Below are 27,488 nucleotides of genomic sequence, written 5' to 3' on the forward strand. Positions count from 1 at the left end.
CCCAGGAACGGTGCTCTGGTATGTGACAGTCTGACCGCAGGCGAAATATGTTTCTTGACCTGCAAGGCTAACACATCATACCCTGCCGGTGCTCCGGAGTCCTACATGTGTGTTGCTTCAACGGGGGAGTGGAAGCCTCAGAAGTTTGTCCCAGACTGCAATGGTGAGTTATTATGTATTTTTGGTACCTACAATAATCAGTACTATAAATCCCAAATGGACTCTATGTAAGAAATATTTGTGCAAAAAAGAATTGCGTATATGAAAAAAAAAAGAAACGCATAAAAAGGTTGTAACAATAAGCTTTTTATATAATAATGTACTGCATCGGAAAAAATAAATGATTTTCTTTCAATATAAGATAAAAGTCTACTATTTTAATATATATATATATATATATATATATATATATATATATATATATATATATATATATATATATATATATATATGTTTATTTATTTATTTATTTATTTATTTATTTATTTATTTATTTATTTACTTATTGACTTATTTACTTATTTATTTATTTATTACATATATTACATATACATTTATTTATATACTAGCTGCATACCCGTGCTCCGCCTCGGTAAATCTTTTTTAAATGTACCAACTTGGAAACAGAACAAAACTAACCACAACACAAATACAACACAAACAACACAAACACAAATTTAACACAAACACAACACAACACAAACACAACAAAAACTCAAATAAAAACACAAACACAAAAGAAACCTCAAACACAAGGCAAACAAACACAATGCAAACAAACGAAAAAACAAACGCAACACACAAAACACAAAAGACAACTCTCATAAATTTGCATTCACATTTTGCTAATTATATTATTGCAACAATAATTCCTTCTTGAAGGTCCGTAGATTTTGCATTCACATTTTTTTTTTATTAGCGTGAGTTGAATTTATTTTAGAATTACCTCTCTTGGAAAATTACAAAACAGTTTAATTAATTCGTTTTTACAACCTTTTATTTAAATCACTTCATCTGTCTGTCGTTCGTCTAGATCGAAACGCCCGAGCCAAATTACTGTCTCTTCTAACTGACCGATACGGTTTGTACTTGGAATGTGGGTCAAGACATGAAGACAATGCAACATGACATTAAATTTGACTTAATTGGATGCCTAATTGATTTTTTATGAATTAATTAAAATTTTGACCAAATTAGTAGGCAGTTCTATCTAGCATCTCTACACGCGTCATCACGTTCAATAGCTGCGCCATCACGTTCAGTGGCTGCGACATCACGTTCGGTAGCTAGGCGCGCAATGGTTTTTAGTCATGTAACTCTATTGTAAATCAAACATGTAAAATACTGAAGAAAAAAAAATTAATAAAAAACGTTTTAATAACTAACCAATGGTTTTACTAACCCTGCTCTTGATTTACGCTACGACAGAGCTATTTTTAGATAACATAAGGATATTGCGCTAAAATTGTCACTAGACTTTTTATTAACTTGTTTACCTATTTTCTATGAATCTCGAAGCAAGTTTAAAATGTTATTTTTCAAAAATAATTTTAAATACCAAAAACATTCAAACTAGCTCGGTTTTGAATGGGATTATCTACCTGTTTATTAATTTTTTTTCAACTAACCTATTTATTTTATGTTTATCAGTTTAGCATACTACAAAAATAATCTCACAAACTAGGCACTGAATTAGCAATATCAGTATCATATTTTCACTTTCCTTGGTTTTATAGAAATTAGGTCACCCAACTATTTAATAATTTTCTTCTCATACAATTATTAAGAATTAAAAATTAAATTAAAAATTAAACACTTAAAATAATATACTCAGATTTAACCTTTTGCGTTTTTGCAGATTGGACCCTTTTAAAATTGGGCATATGCTGAACATACATAATAATATGCAATATTTTTCTTTATGATTTTCTGTCCAATGAGCGAGCAGATAGAAACTGCCGAAAAAATAAACGCTTGTTACTTAGTTGCCCTAGTACTTGCGAACAATCACATCAAGTAATACAATTAAAATATACAAAAATAAAATTATCAAAAAAGTTTCGTGAAAGATTACATCTGCTCGCACATTGGACAGAAAATCATAAAGAAAGTATTGCATATTATTATGTAAATATGGTTAAATTGTTTATAATAACACAAAGTCTTTTAGACTGCTAGAACAAATAATCTATTTTTTTAAATGTTTATAATAAGAAAACTAAAATACAATAAAGTTTAAAAACATATTATTATGAAAGACTATAGTGTTCCTAAATAAGATTTATTTTTAAAAAATCGAGTAATTTATTTACTTACATAATTATGGACGTTGACAGAATACTGCGTAAACAATCTAATACGTATATTTGAACTTTCGTCTACCTGCAGAGACGTAGCTATGGGGGGGGGGGCAGGGGGAGGGCGGCCGCCACGTGTGCCAACCGTAGGGGGTGCAAAAAGAGAGTGGGAGAAAAATTTAAAAGCTGATTTTATGCTGCAATTTTGAATTATAAACTGTCTAAGTTAAGAAAAGTAATGGCTACACGCCATTACATACTGGTTTAACTGTTTTCTACCTTGATTATTAACTGTAACACATATACTCTTAAGAAACAGTGACCTGCAAAACCGCTTTCCAGTTTTTCCTAGATGTCGGGGGGGGGGGGGCGCTTTTTTGAGACTAAAAAAATAGATTGGTGAGTCTATAAACGTTACCACTTATAAAAGAAACCAATTGTATTTTAACGTATTGTACGATTGTTTACCCGTAAAATAGTTAGTGACTTTTATCAAGATTGTCCGGGGGGGGGGGGGGGCGTTTTTTAGTCATGCAACCCTAGTGTAAACTTAAAAAACCAGGAGTGATCTCCCCTAAACTTTTCTCGAATATTCTTATATAACGTTATGCGTGATGGCAACTCGGAATATAGACATGATTTTTAATCCATTTTTACTTTCTCGTATATACGAAGTATAGAGAAAGTCTTGTAATCGTGCAAAAAAAAAAATCGAGATTTTTACAAATCTCGACTGATACGGAAAAACATAATTTTGCAATCTTGTCCGTATGTCTGTGTGTCTGTCTGTCTGTCTGTCCGTGTGTAAACATGATAACTTGAGTACCGTTACAGCTAGGTTGATGAAATTTCATATATAAGTATTTTATCAAAATCGTAGATCCGTATCAACTTTTGAGCGATTTCCGATAACCGGAAGTGGTACTTTTCCTACTTTGAATTTTTCAAAAGCCTATAACTTGAGTACTATTTCAGATAGATAAATGAAATTTCACATGTAAGTAAAAGATCTAATTCTCTACCTTCTGTTAAATTTCCGTTGACTGGAAGTAGTAATTTACGCTACTTCCGATTTCTCAAAAAACTAATGTAAATTTTAAAAGTACTAATAATATTGCGCACTATTATGCGTTTTTTTATTTGGCGTTCACTTGGTGTGTAATTAATTTGTCTACGAGATTTTATTCTATTTTTAAAACTTTAAGTATTTAAAATGGATTAAAAATCATGTCTATAGCCCGAGTTCCCATCCCCTGTTATTTTATATAAAAATATTCGAGAAAGTTTAGGGGAGATCACTCCCGGTTTATTAATTACTCAAAAATAGAATAGAATCTCGTAGAAAAAAGAATTGCGCACAAAGTGAACGCCAAACAATATGTGTATAATAGTGTGCATTTGGTTGATTGATATTCAGAACAACTTTATAAGAGATTTTAAAATAAAATATTATTTTGTGCCTTTATGCCTGTCGCCTAAGATGTATCATTTTAAGCAAATCTTATCGAAGAATGGGTATGCATCCGATTTTAATATATAATGATATTTAAACGATTAAAGAAATAACTTAAAAAGCGTTCTGAGCGCAAGATGAAAGAAAAAAAAAATAACTGACCAGGTACAGTGTCTTCTTCCATTTAAAATGTTTTTTTTTTCATTCAACACAACTTAGTATTTAAAGATGACTGTTGACTAGTTTACACTAGTTTAATTTGTGGGGGGGGGGGGGGGGGATATTTACTTTTTAATTCCAGTATTATAAAATTTGTTTTACAATATATTTTATTTTTATCTGTAGATGTTTGCGTATTTTTTCTGTATAAGTTTATGCATACATTACTTATAAATTATATTTATAGATGGTATACCATATTCCGGTGCGACGGTGGAGACGGAGTTTACGTACTTCACGAGTTCGTGTGACGCCAATAACGAGGAGATTAAACAACTTTTTCTCTCACGTCTCAACAAGAGCGGGCTGATGAGCGAGTGTGCCGAGTCTGGCTGTAAGCTGTCTGGCATCCGCGTCACGTGTGGCCCCGTCACTGGCAGGAACAGGGGGAGGAGAGATGCCACACCCTACATGTACCAGGTGGGGACATTCTTTAAAAAAATTAATAAACTTTTTTTCATCCTTTTCTAAAACGTTTGTTGTCCCTCTTACTGCGCTTGGGATTTCTCTTACTATCGCAGTTGGTGATTAGTAATATATTTAGCCAACAAATAATTGACCATATAACCAAAACAATATTGATCATTTTAAACCGAACGATTATTCGACCATATATAACCAACAGATTACTGTGACAATCGACCTTGGACAATCAGGTGAGGAAACAGAGCCTTCAGAAACGTTGGACCACTACCAAAACTTGGCCAACTCACTAGACGACAAACTGTATGCTCTAGATAACTCTGGGCAGCTTGAGATTCCAGAGATAGGAGAGTTCCAGAGTTTGGCCTCTAGTGGCGTCAAGTATGTCTGTAATCAACCCGGTACAAAGTTCGTCTACTCATCGGCTCTCTGCGGTAAGTTCTAAGATGTTCTCTCGTTTTTTACTCCAGGATTTTCTGAGGTGATTTTTCTGATTTTATTTAGTCTACTACATTGGAACGACTCGCTCAAGCAAGATCGAAAGCAACAATGTCGTAAATAGACATTGAACCGCAGTCATCGAGCATATATCATCTACTAAATAGTATTCCCTACCCCTACCCTTGTGTACACCACACCACTTGGTTATAAGAACTATGTGACCGCCGTGCATTCATCTATTTATTTTTGCTACATCCTCGTGGATTCAAGCGTAAACATGTTCCTAACATAAATTTTGTTTTCTTATTCATCGACAATCAGCTGGGTGTGGTCCTGGCCACATGTACGACAACACAACCAACAGCTGTAGAGTTTGTCCTAAAGACACATACCAGGACCAGGACATTTCCTTCAGCTGTACACCATGTCCTAACAATACAGTGACACAATCTGAGATGGCCACGTCAGAAGCTCTGTGTTTGGGTACGTAATTTTCTGTGGTAAGTTGAAAAACCTGCAAGATTTGGAACCATTACATTTATGTGAAGGTTATTCTTTCAGACTTAAGTGTGATCTATCCTTCTGATCAAATAAAGCATTATCTTATAACATGAACGTAACCCACAATAAACGATTCATAACTCTGGCTCCAGACCTCTGCAGACCTGGCCAGTTTTCCCACAATGGAATCCAGTTGTGTGACCCTTGCCCAGTTGGCTCCTACCAATCCAAATATGGGATGAAGTCATGTGACCTCTGTCCATACAGCATGTCTACCCTTAATATGGGCACGATAAACGTTGATGATTGTCTGTGTGAGTAACAAATGTGTTTGATACTTCTATTCTCCTAGTGGCCTGAGCCTGATTCCTGGATTGTGGGGTGTCTTTGATGTAATTAATGGAGTTAATTATTTCGGTCTATCGTTCCTTCTGCGTGTCTCCATTTAATTAATTTAAATATTATATTCAATAGTGTTTTAAGGGAATTGTTTTAGTCATGCGGGTGTCGCTTTATCTAAATTACCCAAATAAAAGTGACAAAAATGATATGACTAGTTTTAAAATTTATAAACCGACTTTGTCTTTAACATAATTATATATATATATATATATATATATATATATATATATATATATATATATATATATATATATATATATATATATATATACAGTGGCGTAGCGAGGTCGGGTGTCACCCGGTGCGGCACTTAATGGTGTCACCCCCCAGAGGCGTAGCGACCCTTCCCGGGGGCAAACTTTCAACTTTTGATTTGCACCCCTCCCTCAAACTTTTGATTTGCACCTCCCTCATTTTTTTTGTCCCTAAATGGTGTCACCCGGTGCGGTCCGCTCCCCCCCCCCCGTAGCTACTCCTCTGCATATATATATATATATATATATATATATATATATATATATATATATATATATATATATATATATATATATATATATATATATATATATGTCAATAAGGACAAGGTCAAAAGCCAGAACTGAACTTAGTTATTTATAGTTACTATGAAACTTTTGTGACGTAGCTTGTATTACTAAAATAGTATTTTACTTGTGAACTTGTGAACTTTTAAAGACAAATGGACAAGCTATTAATAGAGACTATGCAATAGGTGGTACCGAAATGGAATAGTTTGACCTTGATAGTCATTGTTGACAATACTGGATATACAGCTAGGTGAGTCTGGATGTGCATATAAGCGGCGATACTTTAGGGTAGAGTAAAGCGAAATCGAAGATGTGAGCTGATAAACAGAATAGAGACTTAAGTTACGCGAATAGGCCCTATTTTTTCAAATTAAATTGTATCCCAAATTAGCCAATTCCATAGCTAACCCAAGATTTATAGAAAACTAGCGTACCCGTCCCCCGCGCGTTGCCGCGGCGTTAGAAGAAAGTATGACGAAATGTATTAGAAAGATTTCACCAACACGTTACCAATTATACGTTCTTAGACGCGTGACCGTCTTTTCTAAAAGTGAGTTATTTAAATGTAAACAAAGCCTGCGCTTGATTCATAAATATTGGGACACAGGTTTACCTACACTACCGCATGTAAACATTGAGTGTACATTAATCACTCACCGAAATAATATGTTATAACACTTCGGTGACCGCCCATGTGTCAGAGACGTACAGGGGCGTTCTCAGCCCCCCCCCCACCCACCCGATTACACTACCGCATAGGCGCGGCGTACGACCCCTGGCTCCTTAAAAGTAATAGGCGCCATCGTGCCAAATATCATCCTGTTAATAATGATGCATATTTCATCATTCGCTAAAGTGCCACAAATGAACAGGCTTTTTTTCTTTAACGCGTAAAAAAGTAATGGGCATGTTTTAAACATCAGTGTGACTGATGCAATATGCTAGCGTTACTAATGGTCTATTATTAGATGCTCGATCTCAATTTCTGACTGGATTGTCTAATAGTAGATGCTTATTGCATCATTCGCAAAGTGACGAAACTCTAGAGTAGGCTCCTCATATTCAAAAAGTTTTTTCTTTCATCTTTGGCAAGGTGACGAAACTGTACAGAAGGATTTCCTCGCGTAACAAAGTTATTTTTAGAAGACTGTTGTAGTTTTACCGCTGAGTATAGTAGTACCCCTTACTCGCTAAGTGCCAACATAGTCGCTCTAAAACTCTGGGCGCCAAACCGTGTATTGACGAAAGTTGTACCCTATATGGCGCCGCCCATAAGAAACTTTAGTTTTCTTTTTCGCAGAAATATTCTCGGGAGTATTCTCATCTACTTCCTAAAGTTTCATGGCACTCTGATGAACCGCATCCGAGTTTTATTTTTTATATACCGTGTATAGAGAAAAAAATCGCTCCCCCCTGGGGGCGCCGCCCTTGCAATATTAAACAATATTTTTTGCAGAACCCTACCATTGAGTCATCTAATCATCTCCCCAAAGTTTCATGGTACACGGATGAACGATATGAAACCGAAATAGACTTTTATTTTTATAAACCGTATATAGAGAAAAATTGCAGCCTCCCGTGGCGCCGCCCTTGCGAAATTAAAAATGATTTTTTTTTTACAGAACCCTTCCCTGAATTGTTCTAATCAACTCCCCCAAAGTCTCATGGCTTTCGGATAACGGTGTCACACCAAAATCGATTATTTTTAAAAATATACCGTAAATAGAGAAAAATCGGACCCTCCCGTGGCGCCGCCCTTGCGAAATTAAAAATGATTTTTTACAGAACCCTTCCCTAGAGTTTTATGATGAACTCCCCAAAGTTTCATGCCTATCGGATGAACGGCGTCACTGCAATTCACGTTTATTATTTTTATATACCGTATATAGAGAAAAATCGGACCCTCCCGTGGCGCCGCCCTTGCAAAATTAAAAATTATTTTTTTACAAAACCCTTTCCTAGAGTGGTATAATGAACTCCCCAAAGTTTCATGCCTATCGGATGAACGGTGTCACTGCAATTCACTTTTATTATTTTTATATACCGTATATAGAGAAAAATCGGATCCTCACGTGGCGCCGCCTTTGCGAAATTAAAAATTATTTTTTACAGAACCCTTCCCTAGAGTAGTATAATGAACTCCCCAAAGTCTCATGGCTATCGGATGAACGATGCCAAACCAAAATCGACTTTTATTTTTATATACGGTGTATAGAGAAAAACAAATCGCGCCCTGCCGGGGCGCCACCACTGCGAATTTGAATTTTTTTTTCGCAGAAACCTCCCCAGGAATATTCTCAACAACTTCCCAAAGTTTTATGGCGATGTGATGAGAGGTGTAGTAATGCATAAAGGACAGACAAACAAACAAACACACACACATACATTGCTTTTTATATATATAGATAATTAACGATTGTATACATTTCATAGCGTACGTAGATCTAAATAAAATTTGAATGAAATAGTTCATTTCTTTATATTTTGAAATATTATAAATCTAAATTTGACGTCACGACAATATAAACGCTTTTGTTAGAAATCTGTTTCTACATTCGAATATGCCTTTATTTTTATTTTCCTTCTTTAAATAAGATTTTGTTTATACATTTATACCGTCCACCATATCATTTCCAACAAAAGTCCGTATCTTTAAGTTCTCCAAGTATCGCTGAACAGGCTGACGACGTTGCTAAAAATATTGCGGACAGAGAGAAGTGCGCACATTGTCTTTTTATATATCTATATATATAAAGAAAAGTGGTCGGGTGCCCGATAGGGCACTTCCCGGCGCCGAGGCGCTTTAAATTTGACAGGATCCTGCCTTGGTACGACAGAACACGGAGGCCGGTGCCGGTTGGCCGAAAAGTCCACGAAGACGGGGTCAAAACTGACCTCGACTGACCGGCGCCTTATAAGAGCTTTATATCGAAAAAAAATTCCAACGTAGGAACCTCTTCATAACTCCTAAGGTCGTAGACCGACTCGCGGGGTGGCAAAAAAAAACTATGATATGTCCCGGAAAATTCCGGTAGACCGTTAGAACTGACCGGTCAGAATTTTCACTATATAAACATTGTTAATTTTTTGAAAAAAAAAAATGATGACTGTTTTCAAAATAATGTTTTGGAACTTTAGCTCTGTACATCTGCCTCATTTTTTCCATACACCTGGGTAAATGAATCGGCCTTATGGATAAACTATCGGTCAACCTCTGCTCGCACGGCGAGGACTAAAAAGTGACCACGAGTGAAATTCTCCTTATATGAGCTATATATCGAAAAAATTTCCCACGTAGAAACCCTTTGAAAACTCTTGAGGTTGTACATCGGCTCCTGAAGGAGAGCAAAAAAATATTGCTACCCTCGGTAAAACCCCGGAACAATGTTTTAACTGACCAGAGGTCATATTTCCTTATATAAACATAGTACCGTTTTTTTTTTGTAAAAAAAAAATAAAAAATTTTTAGAATAGAATTTTAGAATAGGCGTTATCTTTGAGAAAACTTCGGAAGGCCTTTAGATTTGACCAGTCCGAATTCCCTATATAAACTTTGTTAATTTGGTGAAAACCGATTACTATTTTCAAAACAGTGTTTTGGAACTTTGGCTCTGTACATCTCGCTCATTTTTTCCACAAACCTGCGTATATGAATCCGCTAGCTCGGCGAGGGCTTAATATAAAAGTGACCGCGTGAGAAATTCTCCTGATATTAGCTATGTATAAAAAAAATTGCCGAATGATCCCCCTGATATTTTGTGAGGTCGTAGACCGACCATGGAGAGTAACAAAAAATCTTTATTCCCGTCAGAAAAAATCATTATAATCGTTAAATTTGTACAGATGTCGTATTTCCTTATATAAGCATAGCAAAAGAGTAAACAAATACTACGTCATTCGTTCAATTTACAAGGGAGGTAACTTTTTAAAACAATTATTTTTAAACTAATTTATACTATTTTAAATACAAACAGAAAATGATGAAGTATAGCATTCATTTGAGTAAGATTTGTGTTATAAATTAAGCCACGTATCCTAATTAAATTATAGAAATTAATTTTAAAAGTCAATGTAATATAAATTTTGAGTTAAACTATTCAGGGAACTTCTGTAGTTCTAATTACCTTTCGATTAATATATTGCGAACACTCCATTCATGACGCTGAAATTAGGATTACTGTTTAATAAACCTAAGCACTCCACAAATCAGCCAATCTCTAATTAATTAAGCATTCCAATTATCATGTCTTTTGAAAACCTAAGCGAAACTAGGCTGTATGCCTAGTTAGCATATAAAACAAAGTGATTTGATGCCAGTTAGTGCATTTGTCGGTGCCACAGGCACTTAAAATTTGGCACGCTCTTGCCTGGGGTGATTTGAAAAGGGTAAAATGCCTATCGGCCACAAATTCCACGAAGAGGATGTCAAAACGTTTTTATTTTATTATTGAGATTGTTCCACAAATTAAATGCAGAGTAGGCGAAGCTATGTTTTTGGAGAAAAAAAGTTGTGTACGGGATGTGTAAGCTAAGACGACAATTTAATTTTGTGTTTAAAAAAATAGGTCTGATAAGAAGGGGCTGTTTCGTGATTATTTTACGCATTTTACAGTTCTACATATATTGTAGTTTTCTGATCTCGGCTTTTGGACCAATATAGAAACACATTTTTAAAATATACAAACTAGTAAACAAAACATAGTTTTAGTATCATAATGGAAGCTGTCTTTTTATACTTGTTTTGTTTAGAAAAATATGTATCACGATTTTATTTAGTTTTCAACACAAGACTTAGCGAGACCACCTCCCAGGCAGCAATACAAATATTTGACAAAATTCCAACATCCTTCACCTTTATGACCTGGGTCAACTCGGCCTCGACACTTGTGACGTCATCGTTGACCTTCTCGCTGGGGTCAGACCAGGACAACTCTACTGCAGCATTTTTAGCACTGGACAAAATAGTTGTGGCCATACATGCCCAAGAAGACGTGGGAGGTGTAAAAGTAATAAGGTCAGATAACGAATTAAACAGCAATTAACGTACATGTTATGTGCTGTATATTTAACCAATAATTTAATAACAGTTGTCAATAAAGTACACATTTGTCAAGGATTAAAAGCTACTCCTACCATATTTTAATTTTATTCAATATATTATCGAAGAACACATTATTAAAACATACGTAAAGTCCCGACCTCAACCCCAGCCCCCCCCCCCTCCCCCCCCCCCCCCCCACCGACCCCAGAAAATGCCAAAAAGAAAATCTGGTTAACATGACCAGAGCAATGTTTAGAAGCAGCCATAATTGGCAAAAACATTTTAAATAAACCGGGAGTGATCTCCCCTAAACCTTTTCTCGAATATTCTTATATAACACTAAGGGGAATGGCAACTCGGGATATAGACGATATTTTAAATCCATTTTTTATTACTTAATCTTTCAAAATAGAATAGAATCTCGGAGAAAAAAGAATTGCACACCAAGTCAACGCCAAACAAAATGTGTATAATAGTGCGGAATATTATTAGAACTTTATAAATTCACATGCGTTTTTTGAGAAATCGGAAATAGAGTAAATTACTACTTCCGGTCAGTAGAAATTACTCAAAATTTGATAGAAGGCAGAGAATTTTACATGTGAAATTTCATTTATCTATCTGATAGAGTACTCAAGCTATAGGCTTTTGAAAGTAGAATAAGTTCCACTTCCGGTTACAGGAAATCGCTGAAAAGTTGATACAGAACTACAAATTTAATAAAAGAGTTATTTTTGCCATTTCATCAACCTAGCTGTAACGGTACACAATTTATCGTGTTCCGCATTATTATACACATATTGTTTGGCGTTAACTTAGCAATTATTTTTTTCTACGAGGTTCAATTCTATGTTTTTAAGTAATTAAAAATGGATTAAATATCATGTCTATATCCCGAGTTGCTATCCCCCGTAGTGTTGTATAAGAATATTCGAGAAAGTTTAGGGAAAATCACTCCCGGTTTATTTTGTCTACAATAGAGTTGCATGACTAGAATCTATTGCGTACATAATAAACGTGATAATCAGCGAACAATAGTGCGGAATAGTTTGATAAGACAGGCTACCTATTTTAATTAACTCATAAAAGATTAAAAAAGTGCCTCTTAAGGTATCAAGACAAAGTTCGGAATTTGAGGGACCCATGCACATACAATTTAATACTAATAAAAATAATTCTTCCACCTAACGTAAACGTCAGTTAAGTTATTGGCTGTTGAGAAACCTGAAGTAGAGTAACTACCACTTTCGATTATCTGGAATCACTCGAAAGTCGAAACTGAACTTCTAATTTTAGAAAATCTCCAATTGATTAGCAAGGGTAAAATTAATAAGGTTTTTACTTTCTCGTATATACGAAGTATATACTTTTGTGCGATTTCCGATCACCAGAAGTGGTACTTTTTCTACTTTGAATTTTTCAAAAGCCTATAACTTGAGTACTATTTCAGATAAATAAATAAAATTTCACATGTAAGTATAAGATCTAATTCTCTACCTTCTGTCAAATTTTGAGTAATTTCCGTTGACCGGAATAACTAATTTACGCTATTTCTGATTTCTCAAAAAACGCATGTAAATTTATAAAGTACTAATAATATTGCGCACTATTATGCACATTTTGTTTTGGCGTTCGCTTGGTGCGCTATTCTTTTTTCTACTAGATTTTATTCTATTTTTAAAAGTTTAAGTAAACAAGAATCATGTTTATATTCCGAGTTGCCATCCCACGTAGTGTTATATTAGAATATTCGAGAAAGTTTAGGGGAGATCACTCCCGGTTTATTTACATTAGAAAACTTCAAATGTATGCATATGTTTGTGTTTGTGTTCGTGTTCGTGTTCGTATTCATGTTTATGTTCATTTTTATGTTTATGTTTATGTTTTCGTTTTTTTTATTTCTTTGTTGTTGTTTTTTTGTTTCGGTTCCTTTTTATATTATGTTTTTTATTGTTTTTGTTTCTAAACGCTTTATATCTTTTACCATAAAACCCGTTGATAGAAGATGGAACCACATAGCCCTAAGCTACAAGTCTGGCATTGTTTCACTCTACGTTAACGGGTATTTTACGGATCAACGTTCAGGTTATCACGTGACAGAGGTATCCCAGAAATCTCTCACTTTTGGCAGTTCACTGGAGAGTGGTGTTAGTGGTAGGTATTGTAATAATACTTTTTGATACAAATGTTTTGTTGATACCGACTACAGTCTATGCAATTTCGTTACATTAGTTGTGTCAAAGTGTAACATTGAACAGTAATTATGATTATCAAGTATATATAATTTTCGGTCGCACAAATCATAATATAAGACGTGTGTCCACAGCTGTGGTAGTGAGTGGCCTCCAGCTGACCACCAGCTTCTACACAGAGCTCCAGCTCCGAGAGTTTGCCACTTCCTGTCACAAGAAGGTCAAGACAAATCTACTGGCCAGAAAACCTTGGGAGTTTCTGTCACTTTCTCCCAGCACGTGCAATGGTGAGTAAAATAATGTCTCATAACATATTAAAACTAATAAATATTAGAGCAGATAAAGTTCATCTTGAAATATCTGATTTTACTAGCTCCGTAGGCTATGTTGATATTTTTTCTAATTAATAGTTACTAGAACTTAAATTAGTTTTATCTATTTCGTAAATAAAAAGAAAACATTAATACTAATAGTTTCGCTGTCTGTGTATCTATCTGTGTGACAAGAACGCTCTAGAGAAAACACAAGCAAATTAAAAACATGCATAGTGAAACGGAAAGCGAAACATGACGTCACATTGAAGCATATAGTAGAAAAGAGTCGAAAGCCGGGAGAGTGCACAAAATAATATGACGTCATTGATTCTCTAGTAAACATTGAATTTAAAAAGCCAATTTTGTCTAATCTAAGTAGTTTGCGTGAAGAGTTTCATTTATACAATTCTTCGGGTAGGGGCGAAGCCCCACCCTCGAGAAAGAACGTCTAAGCCGATTCTCCCCCCCCCCCCCCCCCCAACTCAAAAGAAATGTCATCGATACTCTATAATAATATTACCGCCTAATTAATGTGTCTATGCTAAAAAGTGATTTGCGTGCAGTTTCTTTCATGCAATTCTTCGAGTAGTGGCTAAGCGCAACACCAGTGTTTCTTTCAGACTTTTTCCTCTCCTGAGCGGGGAACTTGAAATTTTCTAATCTAAAAAGTGTTTAGCGTGCAGTTTCTTTCATGCAGCATCTTTCTAGTTCCGCCAATGATATGTATATTTTAAAAGGGCTTGGTCAAAGTGTGTCCGTGACGGTGATTTTTATCAGTTGATTGTTGCCTAATTTACATTGATATGTTCAGTTTTTTTTTCTAGGTCCCATAAAGTATTTTCTATAAATATTAATGTTATAGTTGGCAAGACGTTTTTTTCGACCCATGATGCCACACAGAAACAAATCTACAAAACACACAGTCTTCTTTTTTACATTATAGGTTTTGTTTTCTTGATCTAAGAGTGTTGATTTTACAGATCTATGTAATACGGCTCTGTTTATTTGCTTCAAACGATCACTGTCTAAAATAAACCGGGAGTGATCTCCCCTAAACTTTCTCGAATATTCTTATATAAAACAACAGGGGATGGGAACTCAGAATATAGATCTAGTTATGATTTTTAATCCATTTTAAATACTTAAACTTTTTAAAATAGAATAGAATCTCATAGAAAAAAGTATTGCGCACCAAGCGAACGCCGAATAAAGATGTTCATAATGGTGCGCAATATTATTAGTACTTTATAAATTTAGATGCGTTTTTGAGAAATCTGAAATAGCGTACATTAGTACTTCCCGTCAACGGAAATTACTCAAAATTTAACAAAAGGTAGAGAATTAGATCTTTTACTTACAGGTGAAATTTCATTTATCTATCTGAAATAATACTCAAGTTATAGGCTTTTGAAAAATTCAAAGTAGAAAAAGTACCACTTCCGGTTATCGGAAATCGCTCAAAAGTTGATACGGATCTACGATTTTGATAAAATACTTATATATGAAATTTCATCAACCTAGCTGTAACGGCACTAAAGTTATCGTGTTTACACACACACACACACAGACACACACACATACAGACACACAGACATACGGACAAGATTGCAAAATTATGTTTTTCCGTATCAGTGAGGTGTAAAACGTCGAGATTTGTAAAAATCTCGATTTTTTTTTTTGCACGATTACAAGACTTTCTCTATACTACGTATATACGAGAAAGTAAAAATGCTTCAGGCTTGTTAAAGTGAGAAAAATCTAGAGAAAGAAGCTCTAGAAACTGCATAAAGTAAATGCAATTCAATAGAATAAAAATTAAAAACAAAGATAAATTTATAAATGCATCGTAACCGCCAACCACAATTTTCCACAGACGTGAACGTGTGTGAGGGCGAGCCGTGTGGTAAACACGGTACTTGTATCTCTGGTCTGGACACGCTTCAGTGCTTGTGTCACACGCCGTGGTCCGGGGATCGGTGCCAGGTGGCTCCAGACTTTTGTGCAGACAACTTGTGTGCTAACGGCGCCACCTGTATCAACATGCCTGACGACAACTTGTACAGATGTCAGTGTGCGCCTGGATATTTTGGCACACAGTGCAATTCAAAACGTGGTAAGGTTTCTTACTGCAAATACATTTCAAGTCTATACCTATAAATAGAAGAATGTTCAAAGTACAAAAAATGTATTGTAATAACTTTTTTTTTCTGTTTGTCAGAGGATAAACGATATATTGATAAATGAGAGACAACAGATTCGCACAGTTTATAAAACACTACACAAGGGGTGATTATTAAACAATATTACAGTGCTAGATTGTCTTGATGGTTTCCACATTAATGTTTTATATACAACATGTAGCTAGAAAGAACTTATAGATACGGTTTGATTTTAAGAAATTATTATTAATCATAAAATCAGTTGAGTTCACTTTTATCATATAATTTCTATGATTCTAATCAGCCGTTGAATTGTTTTCTTAAAGATGTATTTCTGACGTTGTGGTCTTACATTATTGGGACAATATTATTTTTTCTTATAACTTTTCTCTAATAAGTTTAACTGATTTACCCTTGAGAATATTTTTTATTTGTTAATTGTGCTAGTATCAAAGACCGTCGGGATAGAGGCAAAAAAAAGTTTTGATATATTATAAGTTTTCATAGTTCAGATGCTAAGGATACTACTTGACGGGGAAAAAAATAGTATGAAAATTTTGAAAAATGTATATGTTAATGATATACAACAAAGAAACAAACAATTTATAATTGATACCGAACGTATTATCCACCTGGCAGTGATGGGTCCCTGACTTACCTTTGGGAAAGTAAAGTCAGTTGGGCATAGTGCCGACCACAAAGTGGCGTAGCTACTGTAAGGGGCCCTAAAAAAAGGGGGCCCTTTTTCATTTTTTTCGAAAATTGAAACTTAAACATTGGAAATTTAATTTTGTTTTATATACATTTTTAAAAAAATGGAAATCTTGTTTATTTTCTACTATAGGAATACTTAAAAGTTCCAAAAAGCCCCCTGGGTGTTGTCGAACAGGGCGAATCGTTAATAATAACATTAAATGCGTTGTAGCATTGTAATGCAAGCGACTAAGAAAATTAGCCTATAAATAACTTGAACTGACTTTTTTGTGATATTGGTGTCCAGCACCCGTCAATTTACATGCATCGCTACAAACCTCAAGTAACTGGAAATTCCCCGGCCCATAGGCCTGCACCTCGCAACCTCTGACCTTCCTACTAAACATCCATGATAACAATTGAGCCATTTAGATAAAAGTAGCAACCATGGACAGTGTTTTCACAACAAATTATTTTTACCTTCATAACCTTTGATTTGTTGATCTAGTTAATCTTTAATCAATATGACGCTACCAGCACTATACATTATTGGTTTTCATCCTATCGCCAAGAAACTTTGGGTAGTGGTTTTTTTTTTTTTTTACATACATTTTTCTGAAAAGGCGTTTGAAATAAACTCTGTCTTTTGGGAAGGTTTCTGACATTAAAATTTTCTGTAGTCCGTTAATTTGGGTCAGAGTTATTACTTGATTCAGTGGTCAAATCGCACAGGACCATTAGGCGGTGCCCCGGCGGTCGTATAACCCAGTGCACCCCGGGTTTCCCCATGAGCACCACGGCGCCTGCTTTCGTTTTAATGAGCACCATAAACATCAGCAATTGCGGTCCCACAGGGACAAGGCAGCCTACTAAGTTAAGAAAATATTAATTAATTCATAAAAAATCAAATAGTCATCTAATTAAGTCTAATTTAATGATCTATTGCATTGCCATAGGGTCTTGGCAACTTGCCGAATTACAGAGAAATTGATCGGTTAGAAGTGCCCGAAATTTCGCTCTCCCGTTTCGATCTAGACAGAGGAAGCAAGTTAACTAAAAGCTAAATGGTATTAATGTGTTTTTTTTTCAAGTAATTTGTTTTACTTTTGGCTGAGAAAAGTGTATACAATTCATGGCGCAAGTCATTATAAGTAGATCTATAGATCTAAATCAAATTTGATTGAAATAGTTCATTCCTTCATAATCTAAAGTTGGAAGATGACACCATTAGTTTTGCGTATTTTCCGTAGTTTAAACATGTGACATGTGACATCATTGGTTTCATGTTTTCTTGTCGCAAACAATAAATGCTTTTCTGGATGCATAATTAAAATGTGTTCCTATATTCGAATATGCCTTTTTTTTATTTTCCTTCTTTAAATAAAATTTAGTTTATACATTTATACCGTCCACCATATTATTTTCAACAAAAGTCCGTATCTTTAAGTTCTCCATATAGGCCTATCGCTAAACAAGCTGACGACGTTGCCAAAAATATTGCGGACAGAGAGAAGTGCGCACATGGGCTTTTATATATTAGGAAAAAAAGTTTCCCTATTCTGTCACTCTGTCTTTCGCTTTATCTGTCACTATGTCATTCAGGAACAATATTGAGAAAACACAAGCAAAGGGAAATTGGCATTGTCAAACGGAAAACAAAACGTGGCGTCACATGGAACATATAGGAAATATTCTAAAGTAGAAAAAGTACACACAATAAAATAACGTCATCAATTCTATAGTAAACATACAATTAAAAAGCCACTGCAAAAAATGTCAAGTGCCCCACCTCCCACCCCCACCCTCGGAAAAAATGTCTAAGAGAGAGACTATTTTAATGATTAAGGTTTAGCGGCCAAAAGTAAGATACGGGTCTGGATTATAGGTCTTGAGCCTAACTTTAGTTGTTAATGATCTACAAATACGACCAGTTATGCTTTTAGCCTTTGTTCTTCCCAGGATGGATGGATGGATGGATGGATGGATGGATGGATGGATGGATGGATGGATGGATGGATGGATGGATGGATGGATGGATGGATGGATGGATGGATGGATGGATGGATGGATGGATGGATGGATGGATGGATGGATGGATGGATGGATGGATGGATGGATGGATGGATGGATGGATGGATGGATGGATGGATGGATGGATGGATGGATGGATGGATGGATGGATGGATGGATGGATGGATGGATGGATGGATGGATGGATGGATGGATGGATGGATGGATGGATGGATGGACGGATGGACGGACGGACGGACGGACGGACGGACGGACGGACGGACGGACGGACGGACGGACGGACGGACGGACGGACGGACGGACGGACGGACGGACGGACGGACGGACGGACGGACGGATGGATGGATGATTGGATGGATGGATGGATGGATGGATGGATGGATGGATGGATGGATGGATGGATGGATGGATGGATGGATGGATGGATGGATGGATGGATGGATGGACGGACGGACGGACGGACGGACGGACGGATGGATGGATGATTGGATGGATGGATGGATGGATGGATGAGATGGATGGGATGGGATGGGATGGGATTGGAATGGATGGAATGGGATGGGATGGGATGGGATGGAATGATGGAAAAATGGAAATATGGAAAGATGGAAAGATGGAAAGATCGAAAGATGGGAAGATGGAAAGATTGACAGATGGATAGATAGATTATCACGTCAGTTTATTTTGTCATGAAATGATGTTATTTTCTTACGAATGTAGAAATTATAGATGGCAGCTGGGGAAACTGGGCCGAATGGTCAGAGTGTTCAGTCACATGCGAGTCAGGAACCAGGTCAAGGACGAGAGAATGTGACAGTCCTGCTCCCCGAGATGGCGGAGAGGCATGCAGAGGTCACAGTCAAGAGTACACAATTTGCGTCACTTCTTGTACCAGTAAGTCGAATTTCTTTCCTAACTACTCTTGAAGTGACCTGACCCGGCAAAATGAAACAGATAGACTTGTGATGTAGAAACAAACAACATGTAATGATTGTTTCAGATTGTCTGTGGGGTTCATGGTCGCCATGGAAACAAGAAGTGACCTGTGGGAGTGGATTTGAAATCAGCGTCCGAAACAAAATCAATGCTCGAAATGGCGGGTTGCAGTGCAGCGGTAATGCGCATCTCTATCGAATGATTCATTTGCCAGATTGTCCCGGTAATTTGGTTATTGTTAAATCCTAAAGGTTATTTTTAGCTAAAATCTTTACTCTAAAGTTAATTATGAACCGAATCCCAGCAAAGTGCAACTACTTCCCTGGTCTGAAGGGAAATTATGTTCAGCAACTATGTCCAATCTAACAGTTAAACTTTATTATTTAAAGAGCCATCCATTCAATAATTTATTCAACGTTTTCTCTTCTATAAGAGCAGATTAATGTAATAATTGCAAAATATTCAATGTTAAATCAACAGCAGAACAGAGATCTGCTGCCCACTCGTCAAAACTAGTTTTCATGCACACTTGAATTTTTATGTATTACAGCTTATCACACTGGGCCCTAAGTTTTTAATGTTGTAGTTTATCATAATCATAATGTAAATTAATTTTAATACTTATAAAACATGTCTGTAATTGTAGTTTGTTGTTTTATAAAACTTTCGGCATTATTTCAAGTCGGCCATTTTTATGTCGGCCTTTTAGATGTCGGCCTTTTGGTTTGTCGGCTGAATGTCACGTCAGCTGTTTGGATGTGGGCCTAATTTCCTATCGCTCTTACTTCCTGTAGACATTTTGTCTCATTGGACTTTTGTCCATGTCAGCCTTTTGTCTGCATTCTTTTTCGTCAAAGCATTGAGCGTGTTTTGTGCCTGACAACTCTGCTATATAATCAAGCTTATAAATAATGGAGGTAGCTTGATGAATTGTCAGTCTTACACACTATTTTCTTTGAAATGTTATTTAATTAAATTATCATAAGATTTGGGCCTACTAAACATCAAAAGTGTTTTTTTTAGTATTGCTGGGCTAGCACCACTAGTTTGAAAACTTTGTTCGAATAAAAAAAAAGTAAAACTTTACTTTTAGTCACCAAACACCAAACATCACAGTTTTAACATGAAAGGTTCCATGTTTTGTCCAGTTAACGGTCAGTTCGGCCACTGGTCACCGTGGTCTGAGTGCTCAGCATCGTGTGGTGGGGGCGTGTCCTCTAGGTCACGTGCATGTGACAACCCTCCTCCCAAAAATGGCGGACTGCCGTGTACTCACTCACTGGCCAGGGAGAGCCGGACGTGCAATGAGCAGACGTGTAGAGGTAAAATTTTCAGCAAGCTTTACATTTCTGTGCATACACTGTTACATTTTCAAAAAAAAAGCCATTTATAACTTTGGTAAAGCTTAATTTTAATGGGGAATAAACAAATGCCTTTTTATTTACAGCAATTGATTTTTTTTATATAGATAAGGTATATTCAAGGTGAACTAATGCAATGCACCACAGGGAAGACCTGATTCCTAGACGAAGGACAGGGTTAACCTAATTAATTAAACTTTTTAATAAAAAATATTTAAAATCTGCATATATTACACGGACGGAAAATATATAAAATTTATACAGGTAAAGGTAGGGAAATACTGATATTTACAAGAAAAACAAATAGTGAGGAAGTGTCTAAAATCTAAAAGGCCGCATCAAAATATTCTTACAGTTAAATTTTGCAGATGATATAGCATTATTATTCTAACGCCACAAAAATGCAAAACCAAACTTTTAATGCAAATTTATTTTAAAGACCAGTCACTCTTAAATCGATGGAAACAAATCTAAGGTATTGGGAATAAACGCCAGTAATGAAGAGAAAATTTAAATAGGTTGCAGAGCTCTTGAAAATGTGGAAAAAAAATGACATGTCCTGGACCAATAGTTGATAGGGATAAGGCTCTGGAGCAGACAACAATGCTAAAAAAAATAGAACAAATCCCGTTGAAGCTAAAAGTTTGCAAAATAAAGTGGAGATGTAATTAGATGCAACCGGCTACTAGTATCAACAGATAAGGCATTTCACGGAATTAATAACGACATATAAAGGGGAGGCCTTAAAACACATGACGTAAAGAAATAGAAAAAGAAATGAAATATATCGAAAAGAGTTGGAAATTGATTGATAAAAAGACAAAAAAAAAGCATGGATCTTTTAAATGGCATATACTACACTAAGAACTACAAGTAATTATGCGATATCACTATTGAAGTTATACGGCGAGTTGCTTACTGTCCCTTAACAAAACATTTATATTGTTTATGTGTTGTCCTCTGCCCTCTATGTTACAAAAAGAGAAAATAAGACTACTCTTTAGCCCTATTAATTTATTCGGCAGTTGAAGTATATTTAATATGTTTCTTGATCTCGGTATGTTGAGGGATAATGTGGTCAGCACTTTACTTTCCCTAACGTGAGTTATCTACTAATCAGAGCTGGCTGGACTCAGAGACGTTCATCTGAGTTGAACCCGGACTCGAACACGAGACTTTCATGTTGGCATTCTAGCGCTTTACCTCTCTGCCACTCCACCCCATCTGTAAACTATAAATTGTCATGGAAAGAATACTGTCAGTCACGTGATGTCCTCTAGCGTGTCCTGTCAGTCACGTGATGTCCTCTAGCGTGTCCTGTGAGTCACGTGATCTCTGTCCACCAGTGTGTCCAGTACCAGAGCCAAGAACCAACTGGAAGTCCTGGAACTGTACCGACCTAGACGGCGACATGACCAGCTGCAACCGTGTGCAAGCCTGGCATGGCTATCGTGGAGGACGTCGACAACATCTTCATCTGTGGGTTCGCCACCAACTACACCTGGTCACAGCAGACGGTGGTCAACCCGGTGGGAATTCTGCCAGACTGTACAGGTAGGGGGCGTGTCATGCAGGGTACCTGTCAGATTGTACAGGTAGGGGGCGTGTATTGCAGGGTACCTGTCAGACTGTACAGGTAGGGGGCGTGTTTTTAGGGTACCTGTCAGACTGTACAGGTAGGGGGCGTGTTTTTAGGGTACCTGTCAGATTGTACAGGTAGGGGGCATGTCTTGCAGGGTACCCGTCAGACTGTACAGGTAGGGGGCGTGTCTTGCAGGGTACCTGTCAGACTGTACAGGTAGGGGGCATGTCTTGCAGGGTACCTGTCAGACTGTACAGGTAGGGGGCGTGTCTTGCAGGGTACCTGCCAGACTGTACAGGTAAGGGACGTGTGATGACTTGGCCATGGATTCAACATCATTTAAAGAAATAGTTAACAAGACGAAAGATTAAATTGTATATTTAAAATATTTAAACAATGCATGTTGTAATCGCAGTGATATTTGATGGTGTGTGATTGTCTTTTTGAAATATAATTGTTACAACCCATTTAGGCTGTATAAAGTACGGTACTCTTTTGGACCTGACGGTTCATTGAGCATATAAAGTGGACTTTCCCTGTGGTATAAATGGGCGGTGTGGTCTGCATACTATGCTTATTTACTCCTGATCCAATGTAAGATTATTTTTAACAATGACTAGTGATTTTGTATGAATGTAATATATTTACTTGAAGCGTATCTTGCAATATAAAAATTATCTCCATCCAGACAGGAAAATCCCCCAGTCGATCAAGCCGCAGGTTACTGTGACCATTGGCATCGACTGTCACGACAGCCCAGCCCCAGTACTCTTTGAGAAGTCGCTGAGTAATCGAATAGGTGACTTGGAGTGTAGGAGAGAGAACAAATGTGGTTACGTCATCAAGTCTGAGAAAAGGTGTGGCAGGAAGCGATCAACAGGTAAGTTGATAAAAGTAGGTATATATATATATATATATATATATATATATATATATATATATATATATATATATATATATATATATATATATATATATATATATATATGTGTGTGTGTGTGTGTGTGTGTGTGTGTTCTTATTATACATATTTGTTTAACTAAACTGAACATTTTAGCTATTGAACTGTTTTAGGTGTGTTAGTAATGACCGTTGACCTAGAAGTACTGGGTTATGAAGATGTCAAAAGTGACTACTTTAGCCAACTGTCAGGTATATTTGACTTTTTAAAGTGTTCGGCCATTTTAATGTATCTAAGGGTGATAGTGAAACAAGACGATGAAAGATTTGCAAGATTTATCTCTAGAAACAACTATAATTTGCTATTATATTTCATATATATTTTTAAAACGGACCAAAATAACGTTTCAAAACATCGACAACAAATCTTTTCTGTCTGCTTTACAGAAGAAGAAGCAGAACGCCAGATGGAGCACCTGTACACGCTGGAGAAGATGGTCAAGGAGATCTCGGACAAGAACGAGACTTTGTTCTCGCCTGTCGTGGACGGGGTCGAGTTCAAAGGTCACGTGGAGACCTTTGAAGCGGTTGTGGCGTGTCAAGAAGGATCGGGCTTTTTACATGGATTCTGTGGTGTGTGGGTTTGTGTGGTGTGTGAGTCTGTGTGGTGTGTGGGTTTGTGTGGTGTGTGGGTCTGTGTGGTGTGTGGGTCTGTGTGGTGTGTGGGTTTGTGTGGTGTGTGGGTTTGTGTGGTGTGTGGGTTTGTGTGGTGTGTGGGTTTATATGTTGTGCGGGATTGTTCGGTGTGCGAGTTAACTTGTTGTGAGGATTTGTGTGGTGTGTGGGTTTATATTGTGTGTGGGATTGTGTGTGTATAATGTGTGTTTATTGAATCATCAAAATTATTTTTTTAAGAAGACAAAAAAAAAAATTCTTGTCGTGTCAATTAATAATGAAAGCAATACTAGTAAGTGCATGCGATACGGTTATTTATAGTTTTACGTTTTCAGTGTTATTTTTGTAATCCTCAGTCGACTGCCCGGCCGGAAGTTACTCCACCGGAAACGGCTCATGTCTGCTGTGTGAGAAAGGTTTTTACCAGGACCAGGCCAAGATGTCCGAGTGTTTGCCTTGTCCAAACGGTCAGTACTGGTCAAAGTTGTAACTTAACTGTCATTTTAAGGGGGGAAAATATTTTTCTCCTTTTTTCGTGTTTCGAAAGGTTTATTATTGCAATGATTTTTTATCTCATTAATTTATTTTAAAAATAGCTCAGACCTGGGCATCGAATTATATTGAAAAATGTAGTTTTTGTTTACAATTAATGTAATTTGAGATTAAATATATGATCTGTAAATAAACATTCAAGTAATTCATTTCAAATAAGTTGCATTTATTTTAACCTAGATAAACTGCAAGCCTTTTTTTGCAAAACTTAAAACTATTTTTAAAATCTTATTATATAAGCCAATTGCAAAATTAGAAGAGAGGTACTTTTATTTTACTTATGATTTCCTCACCCATCTTAGACACGACCACTTCCGGTGTTGGCGCCTACTCCATGGATGAGTGCACATCCACACCTGTGTTGTACGAAGACATCTTCCCACTGGCATTTAACAGAGGAGTGAGCACAGATCCTACAGGTAAGATTGGTATTTTCTACGTAACATACATTGTAATTGATAACATTTCCAGCTTATTCTTTGATTGTTGCCTTCATGGTTGATTTGTATGTAACTAGAACTGAGTCAAAAAATATTTGTATGTTTCCAGAAATGACTGAAACATCACAAGACAGGAGAACATCAAGTAAACCCGAAATGCTGATAACAACAATAAAATATTCTACTGCAGGTAAATAAATGACATGTTTGCTTCATTTATATACTTGACTTAAAGTGGTATCTAGGTCATTTGTTGTAAATCAGCCTCGATTGTTTAACCAATAATACCCATATGTCAGATGCAGATTATATAAGTTGATAAAACGGCTAATCTGAAACACATATTTACTTTAAAAAGGTTACCGACAAATGTTATTAGCTCATCAATCCAGAGGTGATGGGTTACAACATGCTTCGGCTTATGGAACGTACTAAAGTAATGTACCATTCAGAATAGACGGCCAATTATTCATGGTGGTGTGGTTAACAATATCCTAATGAAATGACAAGAATGTACAAAGTGTGTTCTTAAATATAGAAGTTTAAAATGACTAAATTTTGTTTTTTAAGAACAAAGTAACAAAGTCATGTTACGTTTTTTTTTTATTAATGAAAAGTATTAAAACGTGCACTTTTAACTTATTTCAACTTCTTTTACCTTAATTTTTGTATATCAATTTCTTCAGAACTATATTAAAAACAAATTTTAAAATATGTTTTTGGTCTCAATTCTTCTGCATCTAGAGCCAAAAGTGTACTGCTTATTTGAAACTTAAAGCATAAAAGAATATTCACATAGGTAGTCATAATGCTATTTTTTTTCAAATCTGACAGAGGACAAGACGCTGATCATTGCTATAACTGTTTCTGCTGGAGTTATTGTTCTTGCTATCGTCATTTTGATCCTCATTGTCATTTGTTGGAGGTAATTTTGAAACAAAATAATCACAGAAAGCTTTAAAAAAGCTTTTACACGCACTAAATAAAAAAAATGTAAAGCTTTTTTATTTGCTATTACCGCCAATAAAGATGTATGTTTATTTTCTTATTTTAGTGCATATGCATCAAAAGCTTGTTAAGATTACCGTTGTGTATAGTTGTTCAATTTCCTCGTTCAAACTATTTAAATATTTTAAAGATATAAGGACGGACCCTAGACAATCAAAGTATAAAGTAAAAAACTCGACTTGATCGCTACAGTGAAATAGTCTTAAAGCGTTTATTATCTAAATGAGTTATTAAAACATTTAATATGAATTATGTTGAAAAAAATCGTTCATTTTCCAAAAGTATCATTGTAAATAATGTCACGTGGAATAAACAAAGTCAAAGAAAATGTATCATCCTTTACAAAAATTTAAAAAGTGTACAAATTACTTAACTTTGTTTCATTTATTGCCAATTACTTCTCTTTATAGATTAAAAAATGTTTTACTTCCCTTTAAAAAGAAACCTTAAATCGGAGGAAAAAATACTTTTTATTAGTTTGTTTTTGTGTTGGAAATTTTTTTTATTATAAAATTGATAAAGTGCAATGTTGTAAGTAAAACACGGAAATTTTAAATACTGCCTTTTATTTATTTTATACATTGAAAGTACTGTTTACTAATTATTATGTTTAATCGATAACAGTTTAGAAGCCGCTCCTAAATGTCTCTATGTTTACTTCTATCTTTCTGTTTGCGGACAAGCTAGGGTATTATAGTCGTTCACTAAATCTAATCAGGTACGTTCACCGGCGCCCCGGCAGGGTTCGATTTGGCGCTCTGGGGTATCATGTGGGCGCTATAGTGCATAAGTTCGTTCTAAGCAGTGCGATAGCCTATGAATAAGAAAGGTTACTATGTTCCTAAATTAAATAGAATCCGGGCGTCCTCCAGTGCCCCGACAGGGTGCTATTTGACGCCTCGGGCCTTTCCATGAGCACTGTGGCGCATGCGTTCGTTTTATATAGTGCGATAGACTAAATGTAAGATAGGTTACTAAAGGCCTTCACTAAATGGAATCCAGGGCGTCCTCTGGCGCCCCAACAAAGTGCTATTTTGCGTCCCAAGTCTTCCTGTGAGCGCTATGACGCCTACGTTCGTTTAAGGAGATATGCTTCGTTTTTTTTTCTTTTTTTTTTTTACAATTTAAGATCTAAAGCCAATTTAATCCTTTTACCATGTTTGGCATATAAAGGATTTAACAGCAAAAAAGGGTTGAAAAAAATTTTTGTTTCTCATGAAAACCCGAAAAAAAATTTCCGCCTTTTAAAATTTTTCGGTATTTTTAAAAACGCTAAAGCTTTTGGCTTTTTTATTTATGCACTTACAGCAATACAATTTAAAC

The 27,488-nt window shown here is 36.0% G+C and overlaps 1 protein-coding gene across 1 annotated transcript in view; it reads left to right on the forward strand.

The window, feature by feature from the left end:
- Positions 1-23,455, forward strand: part of LOC131942424 (sushi, von Willebrand factor type A, EGF and pentraxin domain-containing protein 1-like) — a gene marked incomplete at its 5' end in the record, with an annotated part of 42,320 nt that extends 18,865 nt beyond the window's left edge. The window contains 13 exons of the mRNA XM_059302303.1: positions 4,157-4,389; positions 4,595-4,826; positions 5,155-5,316; positions 5,487-5,648; positions 11,058-11,295; positions 13,325-13,476; positions 13,649-13,801; positions 15,702-15,941; positions 19,432-19,605; positions 19,712-19,870; positions 20,796-20,969; positions 22,355-22,562; positions 23,279-23,455. Coding sequence (XP_059158286.1) covers positions 4,157-4,389; positions 4,595-4,826; positions 5,155-5,316; positions 5,487-5,648; positions 11,058-11,295; positions 13,325-13,476; positions 13,649-13,801; positions 15,702-15,941; positions 19,432-19,605; positions 19,712-19,870; positions 20,796-20,969; positions 22,355-22,562; positions 23,279-23,366 — 2,375 coding nt within the window. The remainder of the gene's footprint in view (positions 1-4,156; positions 4,390-4,594; positions 4,827-5,154; positions 5,317-5,486; positions 5,649-11,057; positions 11,296-13,324; positions 13,477-13,648; positions 13,802-15,701; positions 15,942-19,431; positions 19,606-19,711; positions 19,871-20,795; positions 20,970-22,354; positions 22,563-23,278) is intronic.
- Between the last annotated feature and the right edge of the window lie 4,033 nt (positions 23,456-27,488).

The sequence above is a fragment of the Physella acuta genome, unplaced genomic scaffold (genome assembly GCF_028476545.2).
Source record: "Physella acuta isolate Inbredline_101_S28 unplaced genomic scaffold, ASM2847654v3 ptg000405l, whole genome shotgun sequence".
NCBI classification, from domain to species: domain Eukaryota; kingdom Metazoa; phylum Mollusca; class Gastropoda; family Physidae; genus Physella; species Physella acuta.